The sequence below is a fragment of the Enhydra lutris genome, unplaced genomic scaffold (assembly GCF_002288905.1).
Source record: "Enhydra lutris kenyoni isolate GAN:26980312 unplaced genomic scaffold, ASM228890v2 scaffoldscaffold42, whole genome shotgun sequence".
In the NCBI taxonomy this organism is placed as follows: domain Eukaryota; kingdom Metazoa; phylum Chordata; class Mammalia; order Carnivora; family Mustelidae; genus Enhydra; species Enhydra lutris.
In genome coordinates, this window is record NW_019154126.1 from 5,331,841 (window position 1) to 5,347,136 (window position 15,296).

Consider the following 15,296-nt stretch of genomic DNA (forward strand, 5'->3'; position numbering starts at 1 on the left):
TAAACTGAGTGCAGAGCCCAATTGGTAACTTGATCTCACAATCCTGAACTCATGACCTGAGCTGAATCAAGGGTCATATGCTTAACTGATGGAACTACCCAGGTGCCTATATACCACATTCATCTATGATGGAAATTTGAGTTGCTTCCATAATCTGGCTATTATAAATAATGCTGCAATAAACATAGAGATATGTATATTTTTTCAAATTAGTGCTTCTCTTTCCTTTGGGTAACTGCTCACTAGTGGAATTACTGGATCATAGGGTAATGCTATTTATTTTTTAATATATTTATTTATTTGAAAGCAGGAGGGATTATAATTAGGAAGAGAGGCAGACAGAGAGAGGGGGAAGCAGGCTCCCCGCTGGGCAGGAAGCCTGATATGGGGCTCGATCCCAGGACCCCGAGATCATGACCTGAGCTGAAGGCAGAGGCTTAACCCACTGAGCCACCCAGGTGCCCGGGTAATGCTATTTTTAATGTTTAAGGAACCCCCATACTGTTTTCTACAGTAGCTGTACCAATTTGCCTTACCACCTATAGTGTGAGGGTTCCTCATTCTCTACATCCTCGTGAACACTTGTTATTTCTTGTCATTTTTTATCTTAGGTATTCTGATAGGTGTGAGGTGCTGTCTCATTGTGGTTTTGATATGCATTTCTCTAATGATTAGTTGATGTTTACCATCTTTTCATGTGTCTGTTGGCCGTCTGGATATCTCCTTTGGGAAAAATGTCATGACCTGACATTAAGGTCAGATACTCTGCCCATTTTTAGCCAGGTTGTTGTTTGGATGTTGAGTTATTTAAGTTCTTGATATCTTTTGGATGTTAACTCTTTCTCAGATGTATCATTTGCAAATATCTTCTCCCATTCAGTAGGTTACCTTATTGTTTTTTCAGTTGTTCCCTTTGCAATGCAAAAGCCTTTTTTAATGATACAATCCCAGTATTGAATTTTGCTTTTGTTTCCCTTGCCTGAGGAGACTGATCTAGAAAAATGTGTCAGAAATAGCACTGCCTGTGTTTTTCCTGTAGAGTTGATGGCTTCAGGTCTCACACTTAGATCTTCAATCCATTTGAGTTTATTTTTTTGTATGGCATAAGAAAGTGGTCACGATTCATTCTTTTGCATGTAACAGCCCAGATTTCCCAGCACCATTTCTTGAAGAGACTCAGTTGCGTATTCTTGTCTCCTTTGTTGTAGATTAACTGACCAAATAAGCATGGTTTATTTTGAGGCTCTCTATTCTGTTCTATTGAACTATGTGCCAGTAGCATACTGTCATGATTACTACAGCTTTGTAGTATAGCTTGAAATCTGGGGTTGTAACACATCCAGTTTTCTTCTTCTTCAAGATGACTGTGGCTGTTTTGGGTCTTTTGTGGTGTCATATAAAATTTTAGGATTATTCTAGTTCTGTTAAAAATGCTGTTGGTATTTTGAAAGTGATTGCTTTAAATCTGTAGATTACTTTGGTAGTATGGACAATATAACACTGTTCTCTCAATTCATGAGCATGGATTATCATTCCATTTGTTTCTGTCATCTTTAATTTCCTTCTTGAATTTGTTAAGAGTTTTCAGAGTAAAGGTCTTTCACCTTGGTTAAGTTCATTCTTGGTAGTTCATTATTTTTGGTGCGATTGTAAATATGACTGTTTTCTTAATTTCTCTTTCTGCTACTTCATTATTAGTGTATAGAAATGCAGTAGATTTCTATATGTTAATTTTGTATCCTGTGAATTTACTGAATTCATTTATCAGTTTTAGTAGTTTTGTGGTGGAGTATTTATGGTTTTCTACAGACAGTATCTGGCATCTGCAAATAGTGAAAGTTTTACTTATTTCTTATGAATTTGGGTGCCTTTTATTTCTTTTCCTGTCTGATTGCTGTGGCCTATCCTAGCAATCAGACAAATCCCAGTATTTCGTTGAATAAAACTGGGGAGAGTGGACATCCTTGTTTTATTCTTGGTCTTAGAGACAAACTCTCCTCTCAGTTTTTCACCACAGAGTATGATGTTAGCCGTGTTTTTGTTTTGTTTTGTTTTCATATATGGCCTGTATCTTGTTGAGGTATGTTCCCTCTAAAACCATTTTATTGAGAGTTTTTTTTTTTAATCATGAATGGATGCCATCCTTTCTCAGATGATTTTTTTTGCATTTATGGAGATGATGATATGATTTTTATCCTTTCTCTTGTTAATGTGATAGATCACATTGATTTGTAAATATTGAACCACTGTTATCTCTGAAATAAATCCCACTGGATCATGGTGAGTGATTTTTTAAATATATCATTGGATTTGATTTGCTAATATTTGTTGAGGATTTTTACAACTATGTTTATTGGAGAGATTGGCCTTGTAGTTTGCTTTTTTCCTAGTGTCTTTATCTAGTCTTGGTATCAGGGTAATGCTGGCCTTGTCCAGTGAATTTCAGAGTCTTTCCTTCATCTTATACTTTTTTGGAATAGTTTGAGAAGAGTAGGTATTAACTCTTCTTTAAATATTTGATAGAATTCACATTTCAAGCCATCTGGTCCTGGACTTGTGTTTGTTGGGAGTTTTTTGATTACTGATTTAATTTCATTGGTAGTGTTCAGTCTAACAAGAGAAAGGATAAAAGCCATATGATCATCTCCATAAATGCAGAAAAATCATCAGATAAAGTATGGCATCCATTCATGATTAAAAAAAAAAAAACTCAATTCAAATTTTGTATTTCTTCCTGATTCAGATTTGAAGGTTATATGTTCCTAAGAATTTATCCATTTTTTCTAGGTTGTCCAATTTGTTAGCATATAATTTTTCAAAATCTCTATTATTGCTTGTATTTCTGTGGTTTCAGTGGGTATTTCTCCTCTTCATTTCTGATTTTATGTATTTGAGTCCTCTCTCTCATTGGATGAATCTGGCTCAAGGTATATCGGTTTTGTTGATATTTAAAAAAAAAAAAATAGTACCTGGTTTCATTGATCTGTTCTCTTGTGGGTTTTTTTTTTTTTCATTCTCTGTTTCATTTATTTACACTCTAATATTTATTATTTTGTTCCTTCTACTGGTTTGGGGCTTTGTTTTTCTTTTTCTTGCTCCTTTAGGTATAAGGTTAGGTTGCTTATTTGAGATTTTTCTTCCTAAGGTGGACCTATATTGCTATAAACCTGCCTTTTAGAACAGCTTTTGCTGCCTCCCAAAGATTTTTGGACCCATTTGCTGTTTAGTAGTGTGTCATTTAGCTTCCATGTATTTGTGTTCTTTCCAGATTTTTTTCTTGTGATTGATTTACACATTTTGTGGTCAGAGAAGATGCATGATATGATTTCATTTCTTTTGAATTTGCTGAGACTCGATTTATGGCCTAATAATCTATTCTGGAGAATGTCCCATGTGCCCTTGAAAACAATGTGTATTCTATTGTTTTTGAATGGGGTTCTCTGAATATATCTATTGGATCCAGCTAGTCCAGTTTGCCTTCCAAAGCCACTGTTTCCTTATTGATTTTCTGTCTGGATGATTTGTCCATTGATATTAGTAAGGTGTTAAAAGTCCCCTACTATTATTATATTAATGTCAGTTTAATCCTTAATATCTCTTAATAGTTTTTTTTTTTAATGTATTAGGTGCTTCCATGATGGGTGTGTAAATATTTACAATTGTTATATTCTCTTGTTGGATTGTTCCCTTTATCGTTGGGTACTGTCCTCATCTCTTGTTACAGTCTTTAAGATTTATTTAATCTTATTTGTTTCATTTGCACGGTAAATGTTTTTCCACCCTTTGCTTTCAATTTGCATGTGTCCTTAGGTGTGAAGTGAGTCTCTTGTAGGCAGCATATACCTAGGTCTTGGTCTTTTATCACAGCCTCAGCATAACTGTAAAAGGTGTAACTAAGGGGTGCCTGAGTGGCTCAGTGGCTTAAGCCTCTGCCTTCAGCTCAGGTCATGATCTCAGGGTCTTGTGATCGAGCCCCGCATCAGGCTCTCTGCTCAGCAGGGAGTCTGCTTACCCACCTCTCTCTGCCTGCCTCTCTGCCTATTTGTGATCTCTGTCAAATAAATAAATAAAATCTTTAAAAAAAAAGTGTAACTAAACACTGGAGTTTTTAGTTCATTTATATTCAGAGTAATTAGCAATGGGTATGTACTTATTAACATTTTGTTACTTGATTTATGGTTGTTTGGATAGTTCTTCCCTGTATCTTTCTTTTCTTGCTCTCTTCCCTTGTGGTTTGCTGATTTTCTTTAGTGATCTACTTGAATTCCTTTCTCTTTATGTTTTGCATATCTGTTATAGGTTTTTGATTTGTGGTTGTCATTGGGTTGATGTATAATATCCTATGCATGTAGAAATCTACATTAGTTGATGGTTGCTGAAGTTGGAACCCATTCTAAAAGCACGAAATCTTAACCCCTCCATGTTTTATGCATATGATATCATATTCTGCATCTTTTATTTTTAATTTCTTGACTGTTTATTGATATAATTGCTTTTACTGCTTTTGTGTTTTAACCTCTGTACTTGTTTTATATGTGATTAGTATGTACGTTTGTTTATTTTAAAGTTTGTTTATCTCTACACCCAACTTGGGGCTTGAACTCATAACCTGGAGATTGAAAATTGTGTGTTCTTCTGAGCAAGTCAGTTGCTCCAAATCTGATACTTTTTATTATGTTTGTATTTGCTTATGAAAATTTTCTGTTTTCAAATTTATCTTCCATTTTTACATTTTCTTTCCAATCAGACTCTATTCTAACATTTCTTGTATGACTGGTGATAAACATATTTATTTATTTACTTATTTCCAGTGTTCCAAAATTCATTGTTTATGCACCATACCCAGTACTCCATGCCATACAGTGAAGAGCATTTTTAACATTTGTTTGTCCGGGAACTCTTTAACAGTCCTGTGTTATAAATGATAGCCTTGTTGGATAGAGTATTCTTGGTTGTAGATTTCTTTTTTTTCCTTTCAACATTTTGAATGGATCATGCCCTTCTCTTCTGGTCTGCAAAGTTTCTGCTAAAACAGTAGCTAAGAGGCTTTCTGGGGTACATGTCTTCTGTTCTCTTGTTGCTTTTGAAGTCTTCTTTTTATCACTACTTTTTTCCATTTTAATTATTATGTGGCTTGGTGTGAACCTCCTTGGGTTGATTTTGGGGCTCTCTCTGCCCCTTGGATTTAGATTTCTGTTTCCTTCTCCAGATTAGGGAAAATTTTAGCTATTTTTTTCTTTAAATCAATTTTTCTTTCTCTTCTCAGATCCCTATAATGTGTTATTACTCACATTTTTGTGAGTAATCACATTATTGACATTATTGTGATGTCGTTGCTGAGTTTGTTTAACCTATTAACCTGTTGCTTAACCTATTAAACCTATTGTTTAACCTGTTCTCAATTTCTATTACTCTTTTTCTTTCTGATCTTCAGCTGTTTATTTTCCATTATTCTGTTCTTCAGGTCATTCATGTGTTCTTCTACTTCCTCTAATCTACTGTTTATTTCATCTAGTGTATTTTAAATTTCAGTTATTGAGGTCTTCATCTCTAGGTCTTTTTTATGTTTTTTATCTCTTTGTTAAAAGTCTCACTGAGATCCTCCATTCTTTTCTCTAGTCCAGTAAGTTCTTTACAATCATTACTTTGAATTCTATTAGGCATATTGCTTATCTCCTTTTCCTTTAGCTTTTTGCTGTGATTTTGTCCTGTTCTCTCTATTCTTATGTCCCCTCATTTTGTTTTATTTAAGTCTCTGTGCTTATTACTCTATAGTAGGAAAATCAGTTATGTCTTCTGATTTAAAATTAGTGGCCTTATAAAGAAGAGGTCCTCTGGTGCTTTTTAGAGCACTGCTCCCTGTTCACCAGAGCCAGTCACTACAGAGGCATTTCCTTTATGTATTGCATGCATCCTGTTGTAGCTGAGCCTTGTTTGCCCTCTGTCCAGTTGGCTACAATGGCCCCCTTTCTCTGTTCTGGGTAAGGTATGATCCTTGTGCTGTTGAAGGGCCAATCTGTAGTTACCTTGGGCTTTAAGTTGGTTCAGACCAAATGCCTAGCATCAGCCCATTTGCTGGGGCTGTGGTAGCATCAAATTGTAGGACGCTTTTCCTGCATCATTTCCTGAGAGGTTTTCATTGGTTTGTGGGGTCTTCACTAAAACCAAATACCTGCCTCTGGTCTGTTGGGGTTGCAGTGACCTGAACTACAGGGTTTTTTCCTTGTGCTGTTCCCCATGAGGTTTTTGTTGGTGGATGGTGTTGGCAGTCGTTTCAGATGTCTATCCCTAGCCCCCTGATGGGGCTGCAGTGGAACTGGTGTGTATGGTTATCTTCCCCTCTCCCCAGCTCCCCAGGGCAGGAGTCACTTTGGAGTGGTGCTTTGAACTATTGTAGTTGATTGAAGGATGATACTTGTCAGAAGCTGCTACGGAGGGATTCTTCCCCAGTGGAGCAGGTTGGATGGGATAGGTCTGCAGTAGAATGCAGGGCATGTGGTGTTAGCAGGGTAGGTGAGGAATGTCACTAGTTCCTAGCAGGGCTACTTGTAGAATGAGTTTTGACAGGCACTGCTTTGGAATGACTCCTGCCCAGCTGGGTGGGTATGATGGGGCCAGATCCATAGGAGAATGTGGGGTAGGGTATACAGTGTTAGCAAGCTAGATAACGAGTGTTCATGTTCATTCTTGAAGGTGTCTGGTTGTCTAAGCTGCCAGGAGGTAGAAATGTCACCTGCCAGTTCTTATGTTCTTAGATAAGTCTCCTAAAAATCCTTGCCCTTGCCGCATGCATTCTGAGATTAGTAAAGAAATCTACTTCATGCATGCCCCAAGTAATTTTCAGATTGCTGCTGCTTTGCTATATTTTGGCTGGGTTGTTTGTTATGTTCTGTCTTTAAGGATGGCAACTGTTTCCTATTGCCTTCTAGCTCTTCCAGAGTAAAGCCTACTGATTTTTAAAGTACCCAGTTTTAAGCTCTGCTAGTTATAAAAACTCCAAAAGTTAAGCTCTGCTCATTTTTGGAGTAAAATGTTAGGGGGACTGGTCTTTCCAGTGTAGTTTAATCTTGTGGGAGTTTGGTTCTTGACTGTTTCTCTGTGCCTCCCACCATTTTTGATGTCGCTGATGCTCTAGAATTAACTGTACAGAGCCTGTTCTGCCAGTCTTCGAGTCTTTTTCTGGGTTAGTTGCACTGATGTGTTTGTTATCTAGGAGAGAAGAAGGGGAGCTTGGGATCCTCCTACTCCACTATCCTCTTGGGCTCTCTCCCTCCAGTAATTGGGGTCCTCTTGGTATTGCATGAGTTCTTTTGGGTACAACAACTCCTGGTCTCTGTTTTGTATATTACCTAGAACCTGGGAGTCTTGACCTGAAACACTGATGTTTAGAGTTCACTGGGAGGGCCAAGAGAGCATCTCATTTGCAGTTCTGTTGCCTTCTCCAGGTGCCACCAGCAAGGGGGACACTGATACCCTCATGTCTCTTAATCTGTGGAGAATGCCACATTCCCTTTCTTGTCATCAAAACTGCTTTTAACACAATGTGGAAAGTAAACTTAAGGCTTTTTACTGAAAAAAGAAGAATGATTATTGTTAAGTAGCTCCTACATTCTGCCCAGAAGGAAAGAAATCCACAAAGCGTAGAAACACTAAAGTCACCTGCATATAAATGAAGTGAAAGAAAAATGAAGGAACTGAAATGTTTCAGAAAATTGTTCTGCCACAGTATATTTTATTTAGCAATCAAAGGCATCACTTACCTGACTGGTACTTTTCTGTTTGCAAGAAAACACACAACTGCGACTATAATATGAATCATCAGGAAAGCTAATCCAATGCCCAGGAAAGTCCATATATCTGGAATTTCAAACCAATTAAAAAGATAAGTATGCAGTGAAAAACGTTTAAAATTCCAAATTTAAGCAATTAGTCACAGTATCACCTACTATTCTGAGTGTATGTGAAATCTGCAGGGGAAGGGTTAACCTTGATGTGGCATCGATTTCCTTTCCATCCTTGTCCACATCTGAAAAGGAGATAAAATGTGATATTTAAATTTAAAAAAGTAGAAACCTATTTTAGCAGCATTATAATGGAATAAAATGATGAGTGCCAATAAATAATAATACAAGGAATGTGGGTAACTTTGATAAGAAACCAAAAATATTAAATAAGAACAAAAAAATTAAATTTTTATTATTTTCATAATTGAGATGATTTTTAAAAATATAACCTTGATTTTATCTGTAAGGTGGGAACTTAGCTTTCACATGCTCTTTTGTTATTTTCAGTATTGATTTGATTTTTATGAACGTCCAATCCACTATTTTATTGTTCATTTGTCTCAAAGCTAAAATCTAGTATTTTTCACTAACGAACATTTTTTTCAATATTGATGGAAATATTAAAATTACGTATTTACATAAATCAGACAGTATATTTATCACTACATCAGGATGATCCTTCAGGTACATAGATTTGAAACCAGGTTAATAACATCATTGGATATACCTGCAGTACTATGACTTAATTAATTTTGCTTTATTTGGGGACAGCATAATGAAACCTGGAAAACTGGGAGAATGTTCCTTTCAGAACATTCCGAAATGGGGATTAGCTTATATCTCAAAAGGAAATCAGGTTTATTTTTAAGCAGTAAATATGTCAGATTTTTTTCTGGTATAGTGTGTTTGTGTGTGAGTGTGAAAGCTTATGTATTCATTTTTTTTATCAGAAATAACAGGATACAAATTATTTATATTTGTTTAGTTGAATTTTCTACCAAGTTCATAGTACATCTCACAGATAGGATTAAAAGGTAGCTTTTGAATACGTATGCACTGAAGCTGTGTGTTACAAGCAATGCTTCTTCAATACAGTTCTATTTTCCCTCAATCTTTTTGAACTTGAAAATTTGAATGCTTAATAGCAATTTCTGCACAAAAGCAGTAGCTTCTTTAAATATAAAAAGCTTAGAGTTTCAAGAAGATCTATACGAAAGCCTTCTTTCTGGGACACCTAGGTGGCTCAGTAGGTTGGGTGCCTGCCTCTTGGTTTCAGTCAGGTCATGATCTCAGGGTCGTGGGACTGAGCCCTGCATTGGGCTCTGCGCTCAGCACAGAGTCAGCTTGTCCCTCTCCCTCTGCTCTTACCCGTCTTGTACTCTCTCTCTCTCAAGTAAATCAATAAAATCTTAAAAATAAAATAGGAGCACCTGGATGGCTCAGTCAGTGAAGCACCTGCCTTGGGTTCAGGTTGTGATCTCAGGGTCCTGGGATGGAAGCCCTGCATCAGGCTCCTTGCTCACTGGGGAGCCTGCTTCTCCCTCTCCTTCTGCAATGCCTCTGTTTGTGCTCTCTCTCTTCCTCACTCTGGCTCAAATAAGTTAAAAAAAAAAAAAAAAAGAATAAAATAAAAAGAATGCCTTCTTTCCTTCACAGAACTAGAAGAAATAATACCAGAATTTATATGGAACCACAAGAGACCCTGAATAGCCAAAGCAGTCTTAAAAAAGCAGAACAGTACTGAAAAATAAAATCCTGAATTTCAAGATATAATGCAAAGAAGTAGTGATCAAAACAGTATGGTACTGCCACAAAAATACTTGGACAGATAGAACAGAATGGCCCAGAAATAAACCCACACTTATATGGTCAATTAATCTATGAAAAAGGAGACAAGAGTATATACATTGGGAGAAAGTCTCTTCAATAAATGATTCTGGGAAAATTGGACATTACATGCAAAAGAATAAAACTGGACCATTTTCTTACACCATACACAAAAATAAATTCAAAATTGATTGAAGATATAAGTGTGAGACCTGAAACCATAAAACGCTGAGGAAAGCATAAGCAGTAATTTCTTTGCATTGGCCTTAGCAACATTCTTTTAGACAAATCTCAGGCAAGGGAAATAAAAGCAAAATTAAGCTATCAGGAAAACACCAAAATAAAGCCTAAAAAAAAAAAAAAAAAGCTTTTGCACAGTGAAGGAAAGAAACCATCAAAAAACCAAAAACACAACCTAATGAATGGGAGAAGATATTTGCAAATGATACATCTGAATTAATATCCGGACTATATAAAGAACTACAACTCAACACCCAAAAACCAGTTCAGTTAAAATTGGGCAGAGGACCTGACCATTCAGGTCCTCACTGTCAAGTCATGACATTTTCCATAGGAGAAATCCAGATGGCCAACACACACATGAAAAGATGTTCAGCATCAACTACTCATTTGGGATATACAGGGAAAAACCACAATAGATATCACCTCACACCTGTCAAAAGGGCTAGAATCAAAAAGAAGAAAAAAACAAGTATTGGCCAGGATGTTCTAAAAAAAAAAAAAAGGAACCCTTGTGTACTGTTGGTGGGAAGGCAGATTGGTATAGCTATTACAGAAACAGTATGGAGTTTCCTCAAAAAATTACAAATAGAAATATCTTATGATTCAGTAAATCCAGTACTGGCAATTTACGCAAAGAATACAAAAACAGTATTTTAAAAGATAAATGAACCATTAAGTTATTGCTACATCATTTAAAATAGCCATGACAAGGAAGAAACCTAAGTGTCCATAAAAGATGAATAGATAAAGAAGATGTAGTGTGTGAGTGTGTGTTAGCCATATAAAAGAATTAAGAGTTGCCATTTACAACAACATGGGTGTATTTAAAGGGTATAATGCTAAGTGAAATAAGTCAGACTGAGAAAGACAAATACCAAATTATTTCACTTATATGTGGAGTATTAAAAAAAATGAATAAACAAATGTCAGAGACCTCTAGGTAAAGAGAACAGACAATACTTGCCAGAGAGGTGGGCAGTAGGGAATGGGCAAAATGTGTTAAAGGGAGAGGGAGAAACTGTAGGAAAAAATTCCCTTATTTTTTAAAAGTAAAAATACAGGATAAATTGTTTTGATGTCTCTGAAACTTTTTTTTTTTTTTTTTTTACTCTTGTCACTCACAAGATGTTTCTTTGTCATTCCTTAGTTAACATTGAATCTACATGCCAGTTTTCACATGCACAGACATTGTGTACCTAGTAATAGGGGACACTTTTTCCTCCAGGGTTATTTTGGCTCCTTTAGATTTTGAAGTTCCACTTCACTGGTGTCAGATCAGAACTACAGCAATATTTAGGCAAATTGCAATTTTAAACAAATTGTAAGTGCTTGAATGTGCCTATTAAGATAAATTCCAGTGGATGGGGTGCCTGGTGGCTCAGTGGGTTGAAGCCTCTGCCTTCGGCTCAGGTCATGATCCCAGGGTCCTGGGATCGAGCCCCGCATCGGGCTCTCTGCTAAGCAGGGAACCTGCTTCCCCCCGTCTCTCTGCCTACTTATGATCTCTGTCAAATAAATAAAATCTTAAAAATAAATAAATAAAATCTTTAAAAAAATGGATAGTTAAAAAAAAAATAAATTCCAGTGGAAAATACTTTGGAATACCAGTGAAAAATAACAATGGGAGAAACTTCCAGGTAAGTTGGCAGAGTAGAAGGATCCCAAGCTCACCTCATCCCTTAGATACAAGTAGATAACACCCATGTAAAGTACAGATAAAGCAGAAAATGACCCAGACTGATGGAACAGACTCTCCACAGATAAATATAGAGAAAAGACCATTTTGAAGAGGGTAGGAAGGTCAGAGGTCTGGTTGGGAGCCAAACTGACCTGCAAGTGTGTGTTTTGAGGAGGGATATCACACATGTGGAGGGGAGAGGAGCACACCAGACACCCCAGGCACAGGGGAACCTCACTGAGAAGATAAATCCCCATAACATTTGGCTTTGAAAACCAGAGGGTCTAATTTCATGCATTTTCATAATCACTGGGGCTTAACACTTGAAACTTTAAAAATCAGCCGGTTTAGGGGCGCCTGGGTGGCTCAGTGGGTTAAGCCTCTGCCTTCGGCTCAGGTCATGATCCCAGGGTTCTGGGATCGAGCCCCGCATCAGGCTCTCTGCTCAGCAGGGAGCCTGCTCCACTTCCTCTCTCTGCCTGCCTCTCTGCCTACCTGTGATCTCTGTCTGTCAAATAAATAAATAAAATATTTAAAAAAAAAAAAACAGCCGGTTTAGCTGTGGGAGAGCCAGAGCCCGGGGATAGGCAGCAGAGTCCCGCCCTTAAAGCGACCAGCATAACCGCTTCCCTGAGATGCAGTATAGAAGCAGCAGTTTGAAAAACACCTAAGGTATATAGGAAGATTTATATCCTAATCTCAGAACATATCTTAGAGGGGCAGGGATCTTTGGGAGACTGTTCCAAGAACAAGAGTGGGTGGCACCATCCCCGCAGCCCAGATACGACAATACCTGCAGGAACTGGTGCAACTTGATTACTCTCCACCTAGCTAGTGGCCCGACCCCACCTGCTCAAACCAGTTCTCACCAGTTTTCCAAAGCAGCCACAGGTCCCCTCCCACAGACTGGAACAGTGCAAGTGAGCTAACAACATTCACCCAGCCTCTGAATTTTCCTGCACACCTGCCTCCTTGGCAGGAGTTTTGGCAGGAGTTTTCCAAAGCAGCTACAGGACTCCTCCTATAGTAGACTTGCACAAACCTTGCTGACACTGATGTGTAACCCCTGTGTTCTCTTGCAGACCTGTCCTGTTCAATATGCCCTTGGCTAGAGTCCATCCAAAGCATAGCAGTGTGCAAGCAGCCCAGACAGCCACTAGCACTACTTCAAAGTAACTCCTGCACTATGGAGAGGGAAAAAACAAAAAAACACACATCTACCAGTTCAATTGTAGCCACAGCAGTGGGCTGGGGGCAGGCATCTACTCTGAATATAGGCTGTGCCCACCAATGAAAGCTTCTCTGGAGATATCACTCAGGGGCTATTATGGCTCGGAAAAAAATTCCTGATCTGATCCAGCTCAAGGTGACCCCTGCCTGGTCCTTCAATAGAAGGGCCAGTTGCTGCCCACAGCAGAAGACGAGCCAACTGGAATGAAGACACATGTGGCTCTGACACAGTGGTAGGTACATGCGGTACTATAGGCTACATCTCTGAAGTGTCAGGTTCTGGTGAACATAGCATGGCAAGACACTACAAGACCTCTTCATCTAGCCACTACTTTCAAGAGAAGGAGCTATAGCTGAATATCCTAACACAGAGAAATACGAAGAGTGATTTAGACAAAATGAGACAGAAGAATCTGTCCCAAATGAAAGAAAAGAACAAAATCTCAGTAAAAGAACGACCCAGAATGGAGATAATATGCCTCATAGGGAATTTAAAGTAATGGTCAGAAAGTTACTCCCTGAACTTGAGGAAAGAGTAGAGGATCTCAGTGACACCTCCAACAGAGAGATGGAAAACAAAAAAGAAGCCATAAGAGACGAATAAATAAATGAAATTAAAAATACAGTAGAGGGAATAACCAGTAGACTAGGGGAAGGAAAATTATGAATCAGCGACCTGGAAGACTCAGTAATGGAAAGCAGTCAAGCTGAACAGGAGAAAAAAAATAAATTAAAAAATAAGAAAAAACATTAAGGGCACTCAGCAACACCACCAAGTGTAATAACATTCACATTATAGAGATCCCAGAAGGAAAAGAGAGAAAAGGGGGTGGAAAATTTATTTAAATAATAGCTGAAAACTTTCTGAATCTGGGGAAAGAAACAGAAAGCCAGATGCATGATGCACAGAGCCCCAAATAAAGCCAACCCAAGGAGTTCCATACCAAGAGATAAAGTAATTTAAGTGGTGAAAAGCAGTGACAGAATTTTAAAAGCAGATACCTACAAGGGAAACCCCATGTCAGCTGACTTCTTTCGTCGCAGAAATTTTGCAGGCCAGAAGGGAGTGGCATCATATATTCAAAGTGCTAAAGGAAAACAAATAAAAACAAAACCCAAACCTAAAACCAAGAATATTTTATCCACCAAGACTGTCATTCAGAATGGAAGAGATTAAAGAGTTTTTCAGAGAAACAAAAGTTAAAGGAATTCATTACTATTAAACCAGTCTTATATATTAAAATGGGACCCCTTGATTTGAAAGGAAAATGTAGGCAGCAGTAAGAAAAGTAGGAAGCACAAAACCAGTAAAATTAAGTATATCAATAAAAATCAGTCAAGGGATTCACAAAATGAAAGAAGGTAAAGTATGACACCATATACCTAAAATGTGGGGAGGAGAACAGTAAATTTTAGTGCTTTTACCGTGGTTTCAAACTTAAGTGACCATTAACTTAATACAGACTACTGCATGTATAAATGTTATATATAAACTTAGCAGTAACCACAAATTAAAAACAGGTAATAGATAAACAACAAGTAAAGAGAAAGGAGAATCCAAGCATATAACTCAAGAAAGCCAGCAAACCATGAGAGAAAAGAGAGAAGGAACACAGAAGAACTACAAAACAACAAAAAGTGAAAGGGCAGTAAGTACTTACCAGCAATAATTACTTTGGATATAAATGCAAGAGTGGGTGGCACCTATTACTCTTGGATATAAACTAAAAGCTCCATCTAAAGACATAGGGTGACAGAATGGATAAAAAAGCAAGACCCTATATGCTGTGTACAAGATACTCATTTCAGGGGCACCTGGGTGGCTCAGTGGGTTAAAGCCTCTGCCTCGGCTCGGATCATGATCTCAGGGTCCTGGGATTGAGCCCCACGTTGGGCTCTCTGCTCAGTGGGGAGTCTGCTTCTCTTCCTCTCTCTCTGCCTACTTGTGATGTCTGTCTGTCAAATAAATAAATAAAAATCTTTAAAAAAAAATACTCATTTCAGACTTGAAGACATGAACACTGAAAGTGAAAAGATGGAAAAGCATTTATCATGCAAAATGGGAGTGAAAAGAAAACTGGGGTCATAATATCTGTGTCAGAGAAGATACTTTATCTTTTTAAAATTTATTTTAGAGACAGAGTGTGCACAAATGGCCAGAGGGGAGACCGAGAGAATCCTCAAGCAACTCCCAGATGAGCATGGAGCCCGATGTGGGGCTTGATCCTAGGACCTTGATATCATGAACTAAGCCAAAATCAAGAACCAGCTGCTTAACCAACTGAGCAACATAGGCACCCCAAGATAAAATAGACTTTATTATTTTTTAATTTAAGATCTTATTTATTTGAGAGAGAGCACATAGCAGAAGGGGAAGGGAAAAGGGAAGAGAATCTTAAGCAGACACTATGCTGAGCACAGAGCCTGATACCGGGTTTGATCTCACAGTGCTAAGATACCAGAACCTGAGCCAAAACTAAGAGGTAGATGCTTAACCCACCACACCATCCAGGTGCCCCTCAAAAACAAAGACT

At 37.9% G+C, this 15,296-nt stretch overlaps 1 protein-coding gene across 1 annotated transcript in view; it reads right to left on the reverse strand.

The window, feature by feature from the left end:
- Nucleotides 1–15,296, reverse strand: part of LOC111155577 (MAM and LDL receptor class A domain containing 1) — a 757,926-nt gene that overhangs the window by 33,650 nt on the left and 708,980 nt on the right. The window contains exons 37-38 of the mRNA XM_022515825.1: nt 7,947–8,026; nt 7,761–7,857 (exon numbers count right to left, since the gene is read on the reverse strand). Of these exons, the coding sequence (XP_022371533.1) occupies nt 7,761–7,857; nt 7,947–8,026 (177 nt within the window). The remainder of the gene's footprint in view (nt 1–7,760; nt 7,858–7,946; nt 8,027–15,296) is intronic.